The 19,030-nt window shown below is 39.4% G+C and overlaps 2 protein-coding genes across 2 annotated transcripts; both read left to right on the top strand.

Annotated features, from left to right (window-relative positions):
• Positions 1 to 3,868: 3,868 nt before the first annotated feature.
• On the top strand, positions 3,869 to 5,902 carry LOC147862663 (uncharacterized). Its single transcript, XM_087320741.1, has 2 exons — positions 3,869 to 4,523; positions 4,679 to 5,902. The coding sequence occupies exons 1-2, from the start codon at positions 3,869 to 3,871 to the stop codon at positions 5,695 to 5,697; spliced, it is 1,674 nt and encodes a 557-aa protein (XP_087176867.1). The 3' UTR covers positions 5,698 to 5,902.
• A 5,369-nt stretch (positions 5,903 to 11,271) lies between these two features.
• On the top strand, positions 11,272 to 16,096 carry LOC147862664 (uncharacterized). Its single transcript, XM_087320820.1, has 2 exons — positions 11,272 to 15,115; positions 15,279 to 16,096. Exon 1 carries the CDS (start codon positions 11,409 to 11,411, stop codon positions 14,604 to 14,606), a length of 3,198 nt encoding a protein of 1,065 aa, XP_087176946.1. The 5' UTR covers positions 11,272 to 11,408; the 3' UTR covers positions 14,607 to 15,115; positions 15,279 to 16,096.
• Positions 16,097 to 19,030: the final 2,934 nt, after the last annotated feature.

Consider the following 19,030-nt stretch of genomic DNA (forward strand, 5'->3'; position numbering starts at 1 on the left):
ATCACCCTTGTATACTTAAATACGTGAAAAACCTTTATAGGTCATATACATACATGTTAAATTTGCAAATGGATATGAATTTTTATCAAGGGTTGATGCCATGACACTCATTTTATCTTATTTCTTCAATTTCTCTACATATTTACCTATATGCTTCTCTTTGTTGTGATACATTGTTGATGTACACATGCAAACCCTTCATAGTGTAGCTACATACACATTAAATTGTACATTGATAGAATTTATTATAGAGGATTGAATGCATGCCACTAGTGCTATCTTGCTCCTTCAATTTCTCTCAATGACAACTTCCCTTTGTTGTGGGAATTTGTTGATTTCTACCCCAACAATATTGGAACATGCATAAAACTAGGAATCACATTGCAGTTTCTTGTTGATTTTTTGCTTGTCATAATAGTCAACATTTGTGATAGTCTCAATGGCATTATAACGTTTTTTAAATTTTTCTATAAAGGGGCGTGATCATTGTGATAAGAGTTTATATGCCAATATTTTCTCCAAAAACCGGTCGCTATGCCAACAACAATAAATGCGGAGGTGCATATGTCCTAGAAACACAACTACTCTTTTTGAACTATTATAATACATAACCAAGAAACTTCCAAGATCCAAGAGTAATTGTATTCGCCCTTATTTCTGAAGAACCAAACGAATAAGTCACACTCCTTTTCTTTGGGAAAAAAAAGTCACGCTCCTTACAAGGTTGACATATATTCTGAATAATAACTTTATGGAAAAATAATATAGAAATTGGAATGGAAACTTACACATATGTTCACTCTCAAATAACATTTCATATCAAATATTTTGACATGCTAACTTATCATAATCATAACTTCTATCTCTAAACTATGAAGAATATATGTACTTGTCAATTGTATGATTATCTATGACAATGAGATAATTCATGATCCATAATGTAATATCTCTATATCTAATGTAAAAATGTGTTCAATTGTTTCATTGGTGGGTTTTTGTTTTATATGAATATTTCACTTTATTACATTAGAAAATCCAGGCCAAATTCGTACTTGTGTATATCCAAACGCATACACTGGATTTTCACGACTTAATAACATGGATCCCATTAGGTGATTGATCTAGATTTCAAATGTGTACCTAGTTTCTTCAAGATTGGTCAAATTTTGGTCCACCACATGCATCATGACAATAACAATATATGTGATTTCATAACCCGACTATTGTTGTTTGTTGGCCACAATACCTTTCGATTGAGCGTAGATTAAAATTTTGTTATTCTCCTATTGAAAACAGAATTACGAGTACAATTACTATGATGGACTGTTTATACTCAAGCACATGTTTATTGGATTTGGAAGATAAATTTTTAATAGGTAGTTAGGGAAGCTACAAGATAGATTCCATCTTTCCTTCTTTGGCACTTCTCATTTAATGTGTTAGTCATTTCACATTAGGGGGGTCATGAAAAACTTGCAAGTAAGACAAACCATATCAATAAGCCGCAAGTTGCAACTACTATAGTCCCTCGAGATTTATACCATTGAAATGCAAGGTTCTCTCTAAAATCTAAGAAGATAACTTGCATGGCCAAACAAGAGATACAATTGCATGTTTCAAATTGAGACGTAAAGTACCACTTGAAAGTCATTATGAAGGTTGTGAATCTGGGGAAATATCACTAGGAAAGTTTTGATGGCAAATTGGTGAGGATCTTGGGTTTTGATAAACACATAACAAAGAACATTTTCATCTCGTTTATTTAAGTGAACTGTAACATTGGCTCAATGCAAATATGTACTCAAGAGAGATGTGGGGAGGCGATGCAAGAAGTATACTGTGTGAACACGATTCATGGTAAGGTGTTTTACATTTTATTAAAGGAAAGGATGCAATTGGGATTTATAACATAACCATGATCTACCATGATATTGGCATAGTTTGAACCTTTTGCATGATGTACCATGATGACAACATAGATTAAGGCTCCTTTCACATCACAGTTAGAAAGTTGATTGCTTTTTAGGCTTTCCACGATCAATCATTATGCAGACATAGTCTATGTCTCTTTACACATCTGCTCTCTATTCACATTTTCTTCTACTCTCATGCCCCACACTTTTTAGCCTTTTTCATAGAAGTATGTTTTGCTTTTCACACAAATATTTGACCCTTTTATGTTTAAAACTCTGGTCTCCACATAAACAGCAAATCAAAGCAAAAAGTGACATCTTTTTCATCAGAGAGGTTTTTCTGTCATTCTTAACCAATATGTTTGCACGAAAATGGTGGGGCCGAAGGTGGAAAAAAAGAAGCATTTTCCTCTACCTAATAAGAATGGGCTGTGATGAGAGAAATCTTTTTTTGGGATGAACAAAAGTTTATATCATTTCACAAATCTAATGAGAATCCAACGATAGTTAAGCAATCAAAAGTACAGATATGGATCCAATTGTAGACTTTGCGTTTGAAAATTAATCCTAGAAAATGGTGTAGGATAGAGGAATTGATCGGTACATGACACATTTGAATCGGACAGACACGTTCGTCTATTTATAAAAAGAAGGTGTCGTGTGGATGCAACTCTCATCACCCAATGAAAAGTGTAACGAAAGGGGGCATGCGATGACATATGTAGTGAAGAAAAAACAAAATGGAAGAAAAAAAATGTGATCATGCTTTTCCTTTCGCCCCGCCTCCCCTTCTCTCGAGGGTTTTCAAAAATACGAAATTAAAGGACAGATGAAATATAATCGAGGAGTTGAGGCTTGGGGATACAGACGAGTGTGAATGAATGGGGTGGGGGGGATGTATGTGTGTGAGAGGGAGACATGTGATTGGACTCGTTCAATGAATGAATGATGGATGGTGTGAGAGAGATGAGTGAGTGATCGGACGAGACTTGAACTGACCCGACCTAGGCCGGACCGAACCGATGACAAGGAGAGACTTTGGGGTGTTTAGGGTCTTGGGGGGGGGGGGGGGGGGGAGGAGGATGTATGTGTGTGAGAGGGAGACATGTGTCGGACTCGTTCAACGAATGAATGATGGATGGTGTGAGAGAGACGAGCGAGTGATTGGACGAGACTTGAACCGACCCGACCCGGCCCTAGGCCGGACCGGACCGAACGAACCGATGATGACGAGGGGGAGACTTTGGGGGTGTTGATGGGGGAATACATATATTTACCCTTTATTCACCGTCTTCATGTGTAATAATGGCTTTAACACACAGAGTCAGAGAGAGAGAGAGAGAGAGAGAGAGAGAGGGGTCTTGTGTTCAAATCTTAACGAAGTCATTATGCCTCTCTGTTCTCTGTGTTTATTATATTATGTCTGTGTTGGGTTTTATATGTATGTACATATACATATGTATTATATATATAATGTATGAGCAAGTCTGAGATACAGAACTTTCCTCTGTTCAAAACGAAGCTTGACTTTCTCTGCTCTCTCTGCTCTGCTCTCTGTCCAGTCTCCAGAGCCTGCCTGCCTGCCTGCCTGTCAGTTCTACTCCACCCCCTCCATCTCCTTCCCCGCCATATCCACAGACTGTATCATCAGTCAGTCCATTAGCCAGTAGGTCAATCAGTCAGTCATCAGAAGAACTGCAGCCTGAACGAGAACAACATTCATGGTAGATTCTTTCTGTCTGTGCCTTCTCTCTCTCTCTCTCTCTCTCTCTCTCTCTCTCTCTCTCTCTCTCCAGACCCTTGAAGTTTAACATTCCTCCTACATTCCTGGCAGCCTGGAAACCCTAGTTTTCTACTGTTCCCCTTCGGTTCTTTATCTGTCACACACACACACACACACACACACACACACACACTCACTCACTCACACTCACGCAAAGGCTCTGATTGGAACCATGGCTGGAGAAGAGCACTGGCAGTATGATAGATATCGGAGCAGCGCATTGCAAGCCCTTCATGATCAGACTACTTTGATGAGCAATGGTAACAAGGAATCACAGAAGAAGCAGCAGCAGCAGCAGCAGTCGAGGAGGAAGAAGAAATGCACAGAGGTCCCTGTCCCTGTCCCTGACCCCGTGCAGAGAAGTGCAAGCGAGAAGCTTTCCTGGTTTACTTCTTCCCCGTTACTATTACGCAGCCCAGCGAGGGAAGGCATGGTGAAGAAGAAAGGCGGTGGGCAGAGGTCCACTGCTATGTTTTCCGCTAGGGCTAAGGGAGGGAGAGGAAGATATACAGAAGAAGAAGGAGAAAAAGGAGCAGATGAAGAAGCAAGGGAGGATGAAGAAGACCCTACTTCTCCTACAGTTTCTTGCATCGGCCAGGTTAAGCCTTGCAGGTCCAACAAGGCCATGTCCAAAGGGCCCTCCTCATCTTCATCAATGGCATCAGGAGCATCTAGAGAATCTGGGTCGTCAGGAGCCGCCGCCATTTCCTCATCCCCTGCTCGATTCTTCATGAGCCCTGCAAGAGGCAGACACTCCACATGGACTTCCTTCTTTGCCTCGCCACGCAAGGTTAGCTCTGCCTCTTCTGCAGGCCATGGTCATGAAGGTCAGATCTCCCATTCCTTCTTTCTGTTTTTTTTCCAGTGTTTCTCTTCTGCCTTTTTTCTGGTTATTTTCTGCTTCTGCTTAGCAATATGCGGCTATTTCTACGTCCCATGTTGAGGTTTCTTCTTGTTTGTTTGGCCCATGTGTTTGTGTCAGATATGCAAGATAGTAAGCGAAGCCTGTGGGCTACAGTTTTCCGTAAACATCATCAGTATGCAGGAGGAGGAGGATGGGATGGGATTATGAATGGGGGTCCATCCCAGATATCTGCCTCTTCTCCTTCTTCTTCTGCTAACAATGCAGAGATGAGATGTCATAGAAATGCTATCCCTGCAGGACAAGGTCGAATGCCTTCTTCCAAGCTCCATGGGGGGCCTCCAACCTCTGCACAACATGGTGTGGCACACAAGTCTACTTATGAACAGTTGCCCCCTCTTCAGTCAGGCATCTGCAATATACAGGATTTGAAAGTCTCTTTAGAAGTTGTCCCTGAGACATGGTTGGCAAGAGATGGCGAGAGATTAAGAGCTGGAGCTGCGCGCGCCCAGCCATGTTTGCCCGACCGAAGTATGGAGGAGGACGACGAAGTGCCGCTGGCCCAAGAGGGTCAAGTCCTCAGAAGCTCAGCATTTTCCTCCATTGACCAAGATGCTAAGGCAATTGCCCAATGCCTGCAGAGAGCTTCATGTGATGGGGAAGCTCATACCATAGAACCTTCGGGAACTCAATCGAAGGATGCCGAGAAGAAGAAGACAACAACCACGATGAAGAAGAAGAAGATATTCTTTCTGGGATCGACCGCAGATTCCAGAAGAAGCCATCCCACAAAAACCAAAAAGCCTGGATCCGACAGTGATGGCGGAGACTTGGACAAAAAGAGATTTGACCATACAGATCTTTATGAAAATCTTGCGAAATCGTTTGGCACGCTAATTGTGGTGGGTTATGATCTGAATGAGAATGCTGCCAGCCATGAGCTTGCCCCTGCAAGTGGGGAGAAGCTGTTTGCTGGAACCTTCCAAGTGGCTGGCTTCAATGAGGCGGGAAGACGGTACTTGAAGCTGTTTCAAGCTGGCAATGCGGAGTTCATCCGGTCCCGCTCGGTCACATCCCAGAGGAAGACCGTAATGCGGTTGCAACGATGTAATTCTGAGCCATGGAAACCATCCAATTAGGGGATGTTTTTACACACGAGAACTCTACTGCATGTATGTTTCGATGTAACATAGATGACTTATCACTCGATCCTCCTTGCTTCTCACGAAGACATAGAACTATTGAAAGCCCATCACAGGGTTTTTATGGACTCAGCTAAATCCTTTTTTTTGTGTGTGCCACAATCCCTGTCTGGAAACCATGGCCGTCAGTTGTCATTACTCTGTTGCCATATTTCGGCGAAGGGGTTCTTTCGTACTTTCATGGATGAAGGAGTCTTTACAGATTGTGGTAGGAGAAAACCTCTCTGGCTTCTCAAGGAGGATGAATTAATGTAACATAAAATATTTTTTTCTTCTTCAGGAAGTCGTAGAACTGTTGAAAGTTCGGTCACTTCTTCTTCATTTGGTTTTGATTCCCGAGCACAGGTTTGATGAGTTCCACTGCATCGTTTTCCTATATTTGTGCTGCAATACCTGTCTGGAAACCTTGGCAGTTGTTATTACTCCATTGTTGTCATATTTCAGGAAGGGGTTTCTTTCTTTCATGGATGGATTGTGGTTGGAGACAACAACCTCTCTGACTTTTCAAGAAGGACGAATCAAACCCAAAAAACCATCTCTCCAATGTGTAGTTCCGATTAATGAAAATGTAATATATATTCTGCACATCATCATCGTGGCTATCATTGTCGTCCTAATTGTGGTCGTCATTATCATCTTCAGCGAATGTTGCTTATGGCGTTCAAACTTATTTGTCATCGCCACGATCATCATCAGCAAATGCTGGTTATGGGATTCAAACTGAGAGGCTCCTGATAACATTTGAAACTAACACTAAGCGTGTAATTATATGAGGTTAATGTACAACGATTAGAAAATCACCTTCGTTTAATTACAATATCCAATTATATGAGGTCAATTCTTTAATTTAGAATGTACACATTTCTAATTTTGTCAATTAGAAGCAAATTATGCCGTTGCATTGAAAGTGGGTCGTCTCTCCTAGTCAGGTAATTAGAAAGTGGGGTTTCTCCTAATTGAGGTAATTAGAAAGTGGGGTTTCTCTCCTAATTGAGGTAATTAGAATGTGAGCTATCTTTCCTAATTGATATAAGTAAAAGCATATATTGCTAGATTTGTTTCTGATTTGGTATTTTTGAAATTAAAAACCTCAACTTTGACCAAGCACATAGATATACAGGAATTTACTAATAAGCATCCGATATACACAAATGGATATGAATTTCTGTATTTTTTTTTAATATCGTAACTTACCCTAGTGGTAATGCCATTGTGGAATGCAGGGTTGAGCACATCCATCCTTCTCTCTCTCTCTCTCTATCACACACACACACACACATCCATTATGCCGTTACTATGCTAGAGGGACCATGGTCTTCAGCTTCTTGAGCGTTTGCTATCTCATCCAACTTAGGCATTGACCTAAAACCCCTTTAGTAACATGTTATTGCTGGTTTTGGCAAGCTTGGAGCCAACAAATCTCATTACCATTTCTTCTTTCAACACCCCCCTAGTTGTAATTATTGCATCTTTTTTATCTCACCATCTCCAACAAGGCCTCACCATATCCACCCAAGTAATTGTTGTTGTAAAGCTTTGCATTTTGTTGACCTTGCTATCGCCAGAAAGACTACACCATATCTTAGAGTTTTTGAAAGTAGGATTTGTTGTTGATTGTTACTCTTGTAAGGGTCATAGTATTAGTTTGTCACTTGCCAATAACTTATAAATACATTTGAACACATTAACATTTCTCGACGAAAATTGAGTTCTAAATGTTGGATCCATACATTCCTTTCTATTTTCTTGAATTTGTCAAATTTGAATCATGTTTGACTTCATATCTTTCTCATTGAGTTCATCCTTGCCTAGGCCAAACCATCCTCAAAGCCTCTTGTTTCCATCCTTGTAGAGGTGATATTGCATTGACCCAAAATCGTGGGGTAAGATGAAGAATTTTGAAAGAGGAAATGGACAATTGTATGTATGGAAACGGGAAATAATAATTGATCTCAAAGATGTAAATTTGTTGTTTTGTGCATTGTGTGTAATACTTTCGCTTATTTGTGTTTTTTAGATACATGTCATCATTCTAATTAAGTGGTGTAATTTGATTCCCTCCTTGTCGAAGATCTACCTGAAGAGGAGGTTTCTCTAATCTTAATCCTCAAGGAATTCATGGGCACATTTCCATGGAGCTACATAGACATGAAGATAGTGTCAACCGAAGTAGTGATGTATGCAACTCCTAAGTGAAGGGATGCAAGGGTAGTTAGGAGAAACCGTGGTTGATGAATGGTCAATAAGGCCAACAAATCAAGGATGAAATAAAGAAGATGCTCAAAGTATAGAGCACTCTGCTTGCCCACCCATGAACAATTGTAAAATCCAAATATGCATACATAGATTTATCCATAGAGCATCTATTAAATTGGGAAGTGTGAAATGTAGCTTACAACCTTATTGATGGACTCTTTGAGTATAGTTAAATAGTTGTTATATAAATGGATCAACATCAATATACCTTTGCATTGAATTTGGCAAGTCTGTTTACTAACAAATGTCATCCAAGTTGGCGAGTGGGTTAGGAACTTATGAGAGAGGCATTGATCATATATTCTCATCCAACCTTATGAACTTAGATAGAGTTAGGTATTATGTATGTGACATATGCCACAACTCGACTTGGATGGAACACCTCACCCTTCTAAGGGGAACTTTTGAATCAATTATCATTGAACACACTCAAATGCCAAATTTGAGATAAGCATGGATAATATTGTAGCACATCATGAAACAAATCTCTACTGATGACGTGAGAGTAAAAATAACTTTAGACTTGATCCCTTATGCTAATGAGAAGCTATGATAGGAATTTACAGACTATGTTGTGTACTTTCAACACTTCATTAAAATCTTCGTTGAGAAGCAAGACCATTGTATGGACTCCTTAAGGAGTTCAAGTGGAAGTTAAGCATTGGTCATACACACAAGCATTGACATAGGTACCCTTGAAGAAGAAAAAAGTGGGAAACTTGTGAGCCCCAAGCACAAAGAAACTAAAATCTAAGGGAAGTATAAAAGCCAATCGTTAAAACTCCTCCCACTTAACCTTTATCTTCTCACTTTTACCTAAAGCCTTATTTTCCTAATCTCTCTCTCTCTCTCTCTCCCCCCCCCCCCCCCCCCCCCCCTCGTTATTCTCCTTAATTAGATGTTCAAGATCCCATTAACCAAATGATCCACATTCATTGGAATTGGACCATGGGGCCGACTATATGTGGAATTGAATTTGATGTTGGACCCTATTGATGCATGAATAGTAAATTGATCTCACTAAACAACAAACTTAATAAACTTTATAGGATCGTGAGTTCATTGGAATAAGGGGAATTTGACATCATCTCAAAGCCCCCTTCAAAACAATCATAGAGGGCAATATTATCCCAGATAGTATCAAGACAATTTCCTACAACTTGGATGCATAAACTTAATTTGGACACAATCCTCGATGATTGCTTCGCTTGATGATTGATATTTATTAGTATTTTCAACATAGGCATTGATATTTATTGTCAAGGTGATAAAATCTCTCAGTTGCGAAGGTCCTTTTTGAGCAACATAGCAATTCTCTAAAGAGTTGGTCTCACAAGAAGAGATATAGCAAAGCCAACTTTAGCTTGACCTATCATATATCTACGAGAGGGTATGTGTATTACCAACCAACTTTAATTCAAATGGTGTGCCATCAAATTGCAGGGGAAAATTAATCTTCGACTTTCGTAGGCAAAATGTTGAAACCAATATACTTTCACCCAATGTTCATTATTCCCAACCTATAAGTACATTATTGAGCTAGCTTGTTTATTTTTTACAACATTGATATATCCTCTTTGTTCGAATGTTCAATAAATAGGAAACTACACTCCATAGTAGATCATGAATGATTAAGAAATTCTTGTTTGCATTGCCATGAACATCTGAACAAATTATGAAAAGTATTAAAAAGAGAACAAGAAATATTCGGAAAAGATTCAACTTTTATTATTTTGTACAATGCCATGAATGATGCACCAAAAGTGGGGGAAATTTGACTAGAAATATTCATTAGTGGCGTTAAAATGCTAAACCAATGCTTGAAGGTTTCTTTATTTAGCGTAGGAGACACTTCTTTCTTCCCGTTCAAGGTGGGATAATTAGACAAGCCAAGAGATGGCCATATATGTATGATTCACAGTATGAACCATACATACCATACGTGCATTCACATTCACTCATGTTTCAATCATTCGCGTAAGAAAAACACCCTCAAAGAATGACAAATACCATATTTTGGATCAACTAATTATTTTGAGGTAAATAAGCCTAAAAAATGGAAAAAAACTAAAAAAACATTAAAAAAATAGGGAAAAAACTAAAACAAAAAACACAAGAATGTTTGAATAACATTCGCATTCGTTTTCCAACGTAGGAAAACAAATGTTATGCTAGACGAACACAAATTTTACATACTATGGTATGATTCATGAACACAATTCCACATCAATTTATAAAACAACACATCTTCATAAAAAAATGTTCAATACAATGTAACTTACATATTTGCCAAGTTGAGCTTGAGATATCACCTAGATCTTGCAAATTCACGACAAGAACTAAACAAATGAGATTGATACAATCTAAACAATGGCTTTTGCTAGTAGGAAGGATGGTTGTGCCCCATACCATGAACATGGTTTTTGTGGTCATACATATTGGACATGGTTGTGAGCTTGAACAAGAGGCATAAGACAACTCATGATGGAAGTGACAATAAAAAGATAGTAGTGGATGGTATGCATATGTTACCCTATTCGTGTCCATATATCACTCTCTCAAAAATTGACTTGGATATTTGATACAATAATTGTACATTCAAAGTCTTCGGCCTAACCATTTGCTACTCGACTCAATGTGGTGCATGCACTAAAGATTTGTTTACATTTCTTAATTTTCAGCATTGCACACATGAACAAAGAAATCACTTGATGGATCAGTCGTCTAGTAAAGTATACATTATGGAACAAAGAGCATACAATGAAATCTCCGCATGTGTGTGTGTGTGTAGAGGACAGATAGACTCCAAGGGTTGCCCACCTAGATTTTGGGCATCATATGTGTCTCTGGGAACTTAGAGGCCTCACCTATAATTAACCTCCCTTCCCCCATGAACCAAAATACTCATCATATACATATACATAGCTACATAGCTACATACATACATACATACATACATACACACATACATACATACATACACACACACATACATACATACATATATATATGTATGTATATTATGCTTTCTTCCTTGCTCTGCAGCTCCAGCGGCTTCTTTCTCTGCACGAGCTCTTCTTCTTCACTTCTCGTCCTGGCCTTCGGTAAGTTGAGAGAAAAAGGGATAGATATATATGAGAGAAAGATGCATATTTATGTAGTGTGATTGCTGTTAGGCTGGAACCAGGGCTATTGCTTTCGGACACAGCAATTTGTTTGCCATTTCTTATTGGCTTGTTTCCTTCGTAAATGGGAAGTAGACGTGAGCACCGATTCAGGGTTTGAAAAATGGGCAGATTTTGTCGTGCCACTCAACCTGCTCTGTCAGATGTTGCCATGTCCTTCCTCATGTAGAGGCTCTTGCATGAAGTGGTGCTTTGAATCTGTTTGTCATGACATCAAAGATGGTGCAAAGGCCTCCTCAAGATGCAGAAGAGGGGAAGATACTGATGAGATCCCCTTATGAGGCAAAAGAGGACTTTGAGAACAGTTTGTATCAATCATTTGTGAGTTTTCAGGCCCAACTTACACCTCCCTACCACATCTCTCCTCAGTCGTTACCATCAGGAGATCTTACCCAGCTGAACCAAGCGTGGATTTATGCGTTCTTGACACAGCCTCGAATGCAACAATCCCTCTTCACACACCTGACAGCCATCACCACCGATGGGTATGCTTGCATTGTTTCTGTTCTTCTACGACTTGTCAATGAGCACTACCCAAAGCTTCTCGACCAGTGCCGCACTCAGCTATTGTTGCTGGTTAAGCAGTTAATAGCTTTGTCTGCATCGGAAGTGGAGAACTTATGCTTATCATTGTTGCGCTGCATCATAGGAGGCGATGTAACACAGTGGAATGTGTGGCTGTCTGGGCAAGTGTTGGATATGCTCAGGAATAACTGGACCTGGCTTATTGGGAATCCAGGACTACTTACAAGTGCTTTGTTCACATTCCTTCGACTTTTACCGGATCATTTCATGGCTAAAAACACTGTATTAAATGAGCTAAGACAGGATGAAGCTTCTTTCTGTGTAAAGATACTTCGCAACTGCTTCCAAGAATGCCTCGTTATAGGCAGGGATCTTGTGCGGCTTTTGCAGGATGTTACTTTCATTCCAGAATTTGAGTCTATTTGGAAGGATCTACTCTCGAATCCATCTGCTTTCAATGTCTCTAGTTTTACAGATATTGCACAGCTATATGTCGTGCGAACACCGACACGTTACCTACTCTCACGCTTAACCATGGAGATGGAATCACAAATCAGGTTCATGCTCACATATGTGCGCATGGGGAATCAGAGGCGCTATCAGGCATGGTTTGCTCAGCGCTTTCTGTCAGCACCTGGAAGTGAGACTTTGGTTTGTGATCTCATTCGTTTCATTTGTTGTGTTCACCATCCCCCAAATCACATCCTCCAATCGGACATAGTGCCACGATGGGCAGTTATAGGCTGGCTTTTGAAATGTTGCAAAAGTCAACATGTTGAGGCAAATGCTAAACTTGCTTTGTTCTATGATTGGTTTTTCTTTATGACCAAGACAGACAATATAATGAATATTGAGCCTGCTCTTCTTCTTATGGTACACTCTGTTCCAAAGTACATAGATATTACTCATTCTTTGTTAGAGTTTTTGTTTCTGTGCTTGGAGCATTATGACCCTTCTAGGAAAGACTTGATAGCTCGTGGGGTGGTCACATCAGTGGACATACTGGTAAGTAAAGGCGTTGTTAGGTCATTGGAGCCTTTAGCATGTAATTCACATGTTTCTCCTTGGCTTAGGGAGAAGCTTGTTGCCTACTTCCCAATGTACTCCCAAGCAGAATCTATGGAAGCCCATAAAAATGTGAAGCAAGAATGTGTTCAGCAAGAGGTTCCCGATTCCATTCCATCCCCATTAGGTAGCATAAGGGGGGTTTCAACAGTCCAAAGTGAATCACATTCTAGACAAGAAAAACCGTTATCAAGAACTGTTACAGAACGAGACTTGGGTGAAGATAATTCTGAGCCAGGAACACCGACGATGGAGTCAAATAATGGAATGATGGACAATAAGCTGCACAAGAAGAGGCGCATTGATATTGTAACTCTTAATGATCTTGCAAAAGCACTTACAAGGTCCCAAGAAGAGGCTGCTGCTGTTTTAGACAAGTTGATAGTATCTTTTATATCTGATAGTGACAGCAGTGTGACAACTGAAGGAAATGATGATGAAAAGACAGGGCATGCCATGGAAAGTGCTCATGCTTTCGCAAAGAAGGTTTCTGACATGGTGAAGGCGAGTGGACATGACTTATTTACACCACTATCAGGGTATCTGTCAGATTCTCTCGAAAATGATGAGATAATGTCAGTGACATCTGCAATTCTTCGCAGGTTTACCCAATCTAATCATCCAAAGCTGCTACAGTTGCTCTTAGCTTGGCACACTGAAGGTTATGCAGTTGGTGCCCGTCTTCTTTGTTACATCTGCAGGATAGCTGAGTGTATTGATCAGAGCAATGTTTTAACTGGTACTGAATTGAAACCAGATTTGGATGCCCTAATTTCTCCAAAATGTACTAAGGAGCCTCACAAGGATAATGAATTATCGTCTTTGTTAGAAGGAAATGAAAGTGGGAAAGCCTCTGCATTTTCTTGGCATAAGGCATTGCAGGTGAATGAGCTACCTGAGGTGGGTATCTGCCAAAACTCAAAAGTCACAAGCAAATCTCACTTGCCTGTGGTTTCAGATGCATTTAAATCATACAAAGTGTACATCAAGGGTGTGTATAGGAAAAAAGGTACTTTTCCCAAACCTTCATCATGTGATTCGAAACTTGAAAATGGCATACAGACACAGGAAACAAGAGAGAGAGTAGATGAAGTAGAGGAAGTGCTTCTCCAGGACTTGGAAACATGTCTAACATGGAGTATTCAAAGGCTATTGCTTGTGATTTTCATGGTGTTTAGTCATCTTCCTGATGTCTCTGGAGGAAAGAAGGAAGTAATAAAGTTACTGGTATCTGTACTGGATCCAAGGAACCTATCAAAACTTGAGCTCAAGCTTAGTCTTAAAGAGATTTCAGTTCTTGGAAAGCAACCAGACCGCATAGCAGATCTGATAAAGAGTTCAGTTTCTTGGGACTGCTTTGAGCAGCAGTATTTCTGGAGGATGCTTGTTGCTGAGTTGCATAATGCAGTACCTTTTCTCGTGGAAAATTTAATTCTATCTTGTGCTACTTTTCTTAAACCTTTGATACATAGTGATGCTCTGTCAGGATTTCTACTCTTTCTAAGAGCACAGTGGCCTACATCAAATCTGATTATAATTTTGTTGGGCCTCCCAGAAGATCTTAGTCTGTTAGTTGCAGCAGTTTTTGCAAGTTGGGTGTCATTGGATGCAACAAGGTTTTTGAATTGTCTCAATGCTATTTCAGTAGAGGGCTTGCAGACTAAAGAAGGGAGTGCAAATCGTAACTTTTTACCTTTATCAAGCTTTGTATGCTTCCTCAACAATTTTGAGGGAAACAGCTCAGAGATGGATGAAAAAAAGAAAACAGAACTCTCACAGATAAAGAATACATTCCTTGAATTAGTGAGAAGATAGAGTTTTAAAATGTCTTTCTTCTGCAAGAGATTATTTGTCATTAAATCAATAGCTGTTTGTATCCAGAATATTCTCTTCATTACCAGAGCTTTCCTGCACACAGATGGCTAAGACATGTCCTTGCCAGGGTGCCTCAAAACAAATTTTTCCTGTCAATGGATTCTCTTAGGTTTTCTTTCCATATGGTATGTTCATGAAGTGAAGCCCAATTTATGGGTATGTACATTTTTAAACTGACGCTTGTTATTGTGGTCATCTGTGCTGACCTATGCCTATTTTTCATTCCTTTTTCTTGATCAAATACTGAAGTCAAGAGAACTTGATCAAAGTGATCATGCCATGGCATACGTGCAACTCATTTTTCGAAGGAAATAGTGCTGGAGCTATGCCTGTTTTTCATTCCTTTTTCTTCATTAAACATTGAAGTCAAGAGAAGTAGATCAAAGTGATCAGATGGAGCTATGCTCAATGGATTGAAGTGCTACGTTTGGCAAAATACTTATTGAAAGGTATGTTGTTTATGCTTTGTGCATAATCTTCTTGATTTATGTTTTGTGCTCCTCAGTAGTATCAACTCTTGAAAAAGGGAGACCATTTAGAATGGAAATTCAACCGTACTAACGAGACAGCACATAATACTTAGCCTTCCATACCTTTTCTTTTCTACTTTAGGGTTGATTCTGAAGACTTTTTTATGTGAATGATGAAGATTTGGAAAGATGATTGTATTGATTGGTGACAGAAAAGTGAAGAATATTTATTGAGATGTGAAGTTTGCAATGCATGTATGATAGTTACAAAAAATTCAGCACAAAGCAGAGGTGGCAGGATTTACTTTTCAAGAATTTAAGGCAGGCTATGTTTGCTGGTGCCTATGTTTTGAATGGATGTTGATGAAGAGGAAGACTTCTGTGAATAAAATTTGAAAACAGGATTATGCACTCATTGCTGACAGAAAAACGAAGAGTATTTGTTGACATGCTGATTTGTCGAGGCGTCTGGTGTTTTGTCTTGCAAGAATGTTGTCTAAGAGAAGGACCGGCTCATTTTGACCATTTCTTAATGATGGGTTTTTGACAAAATTATAACTGTCACGCGCTGTAAGCTATGTATAAATCTCATCTTCAGGCACTTTCCTGAACAAAATCAATTGTAGCATTTAATCTACTTTGAACTTCAGAGTGGGTGAAGAAGAAATAGCACCATTCAAATCACATTGCTTCACGAAGTTCATACTTGTGCCCTTGTACATTTGCAAGGTCCGTGATATGGTAAGGTGACTCTGCTTATGTATTATTGTCACAACTATGTGGGGAGAAAAAGAGATTGGCCATTTTCCATTTGTGCATAGGTTCCATTGTTTTCACAATTGAGAATTGTTGAATCTATGTTTTCTTTAATCTGCAACCTTCGGTTGGCTTTACATTCAACATCAGATGGCTCCCTTCATTGTGAATATGTATGTGTGGAATATGAAGGAGGCTCTTTGTCTTGGGTGTAAAATTTGATTTCGGCAATCTCTAGATCCTTTAAGGCTCAACAACTTTGCGTTGGGATCAAAGTAATAGATAATATATTACCTTCATACTAACACTAACACTACTTTAGTTTTTACCTTCATACTGATAATGCCTTGACACTTTTGAATGTCTTTCCATGAAAGAAAACTGCAAGAAAGCTTTTAAGCTGTTATCTTCTATGGTCCTACCTAATGTTCATCATCCTCAAGAGTGCTGATCAAAAGAATATGCCAACGTATTAAAGACCATATTATGTTGAAGGTGATTTTGAATGTTGTCATTTGAGCATTCATGTGTAATTCATGCACTTTCAGCATTTAATAAAGTATTATCACTATATTGTCTTTTCTACTGATTAAAGGGGGACATGTATATTAATTAACACATGCACACTAACATAACTCAGTACTTTGGCAGCATTTTGTTTTTCGAAAATTTGTTCTATATTAAATACACTGGTATATAACTTCATGCCTACTCTTCTTAGGATTTTGATTGTGTGATACTATTATGTCTAAGATGATCTGCCTGATATGCCTGGATTAAATATATCTTTGAGGTCCCTTTGATCCGGATATTTTGTTTTAGGATTTGTTTCACTATGGCCTGGTGTTGTTCGTAAGTCAGTCAATGTGGCTCTGTCAATCAAGTGGTCTCCTCCTGTGGGCATGAGATCTGTAATATAAAAAAAAATGTATGTATATATATATATATGCATGCATGCATGTATGTATAATGAGGCCCCCTTGGTCCGGATATTTTGTTTGAGGATATGTTTCTGGGTGTTAATTCCCTATCGCCCAGTGTTATTCACAAGCTAGTCAATGTGGCTCCCATATTCAATTGGTCTCCCCCTGTGGGCATAAGGTGTGTAATAGAAAAGTGTGCAGAGCTGAAGGAATGGGGAGAGAAGGGCTAATTGAATGTCCAAGTGCCGAGCTACAGAGGGAGTGATGGAAGAGTTGCAGGAGTTGGAATGAGTGAGCTTACATTCCTTTATCTTAACCCCAGAAGCTGTACGCTTGTCGATATCCAGTCTAACATCCACCCATGTGGAGCCATATAGTAGGTCGTGCATCATTGCCTGATGCCTGTCTATAAGCTGATGTTATTCCTCCTCTTAATGGATATGTTCATTTGGGTTGATTCATTCTCCCATGTTTTCTCCATGTTTTTCATTGACCATAATTTACATGACACGTGGGGTGTGGGTTTCAGAGATTAGTACTGAAATTTGGAAGCTGCAGAAAGATGTCCTGGAGAGAACAAGTGTTCCGTCCACACGATTGGAAGGGGTTCAAGGCATAAAGACCAATCTCTCCTGTATGAAGTAAGTATTGGCAGGATCTGGGAAGGGCCCTGGTCAAGGGAGAGCCCTGAGAAAAGTGAAATAATGCTATCTAAAGAAGGATGGATTGAAGGTTGACACCAGAATTGGAAGAGGGTTCACTCTCCAATAGTCGATGGAAATGTATGTGATTTAGTGTGTGATAGGAGAGTCCAAAGCACTATGCACAGATTCAAGTCAATTAGCATTGCGGTCACGTGGAAATCAACTTGTGATAGACCAAGTCAGAAAGGAATGGCTGAAAATGCAGTAGAGGCGGCCAACAGAAATTCGATAGAGGAATTTCCATCTGAGGCGAAATATGTTCTTACACAAGTTGGAGATGTTGGAAATATCTTTTCTGAAGCTGTTTCGATGGCATGACTTGTATGAAAGGAAGAGGTTTTGAGGTGGGCATATAACCCTACAACAGTCAGTGCAACCACTGAAGTATTGCCATCTTTGTATCAGGTGAAGGGGTATTCCAGCTCATTGATTGAATCATGGTCAAAGAGGTGAGTCATTGGTTGATCATTCAACTCACAGTAAAATAATGGTGGTTCAAATGTAATAGCTTTTCACAGCCGAAGTAATGAAGCCAAAGGGACTTGAGGAATCTCAGAAGATAATGGATGAAACTGGAATGGAGGGGGCTGGTGTACAATTCGGTCTAAAATGTTGATTCCAAACCTGGCCAACCCACATCTGCAGAAAGGTAGCAGTAGTGATCCAAGACAAGACAGTCCTTTTCTGCTGCCCATAAGGTGGTCTTCAGCAAATCTTGCAGATTTAAGACCCAAGATGTTTTCGATATGGAGCGTATATAAGATGTCAACTTTTGCATTAACAGCTTATTTCATATACAAGAGGAGCCATCAGGAACAAGATGTTCACGTTACCAACTCTTGCAGGTCACAATGGACTTGATGTCCACTGTGATACATATGTCGATATAGTATATGCATGTGTCTGTGTATGTATATTTGGCATCCATAAGCTGTAGAATGCAATACCATGTGCAGTAGGACTGACCATTTGATTTGCATTGTGTTACATTACCCTCCCTTTCGACAGACTGGTTCCTTGCATATGTATAAGCTTTAGATTATGTCTAATTATCCTTCTTTTCCGTATATTTCTCTTCTTTCAAAGTAGGAAGGTATAGGAATTTGAAGTTCTCAACTAGTTCTTGCTATTTGCAAGATATTAGCCAAGCTCGAAATTAGATTCTCATATTGAAGTAAAGAAGCAAAACCGATTAATTGAGATGTGAGAACATCCGTCTATTATCTCTGTAACCAGCGTACACTCATCAAGGGCCTCTCAAATCTGTTCCATCTAATTCATCAATTACTGCAAGCCATCAAATCTTGTGAAACAGAACACAGTACAATCTTTTTTGTACTTTGTGTAATCATCCTACACATTCTCTGGGTTATTGAAGGTCATGTTTTTTTCACCTTTATTTTTTGTTTCTGTTTCTGAAAAACGCAATGTTCACTCTAATTTTGGTTCTAGTTCTGTGCAAGACATTGTGTTTGTACTTTCAAATAGGGAATGAAATTCATAACTAGATT

The sequence above is a fragment of the Azolla caroliniana genome, unplaced genomic scaffold (assembly GCF_043228905.1).
Source record: "Azolla caroliniana isolate FFs.n. ecotype wild unplaced genomic scaffold, voAzoCaro1.0.p SCAF_6, whole genome shotgun sequence".
NCBI classification, from domain to species: domain Eukaryota; kingdom Viridiplantae; phylum Streptophyta; class Polypodiopsida; order Salviniales; family Salviniaceae; genus Azolla; species Azolla caroliniana.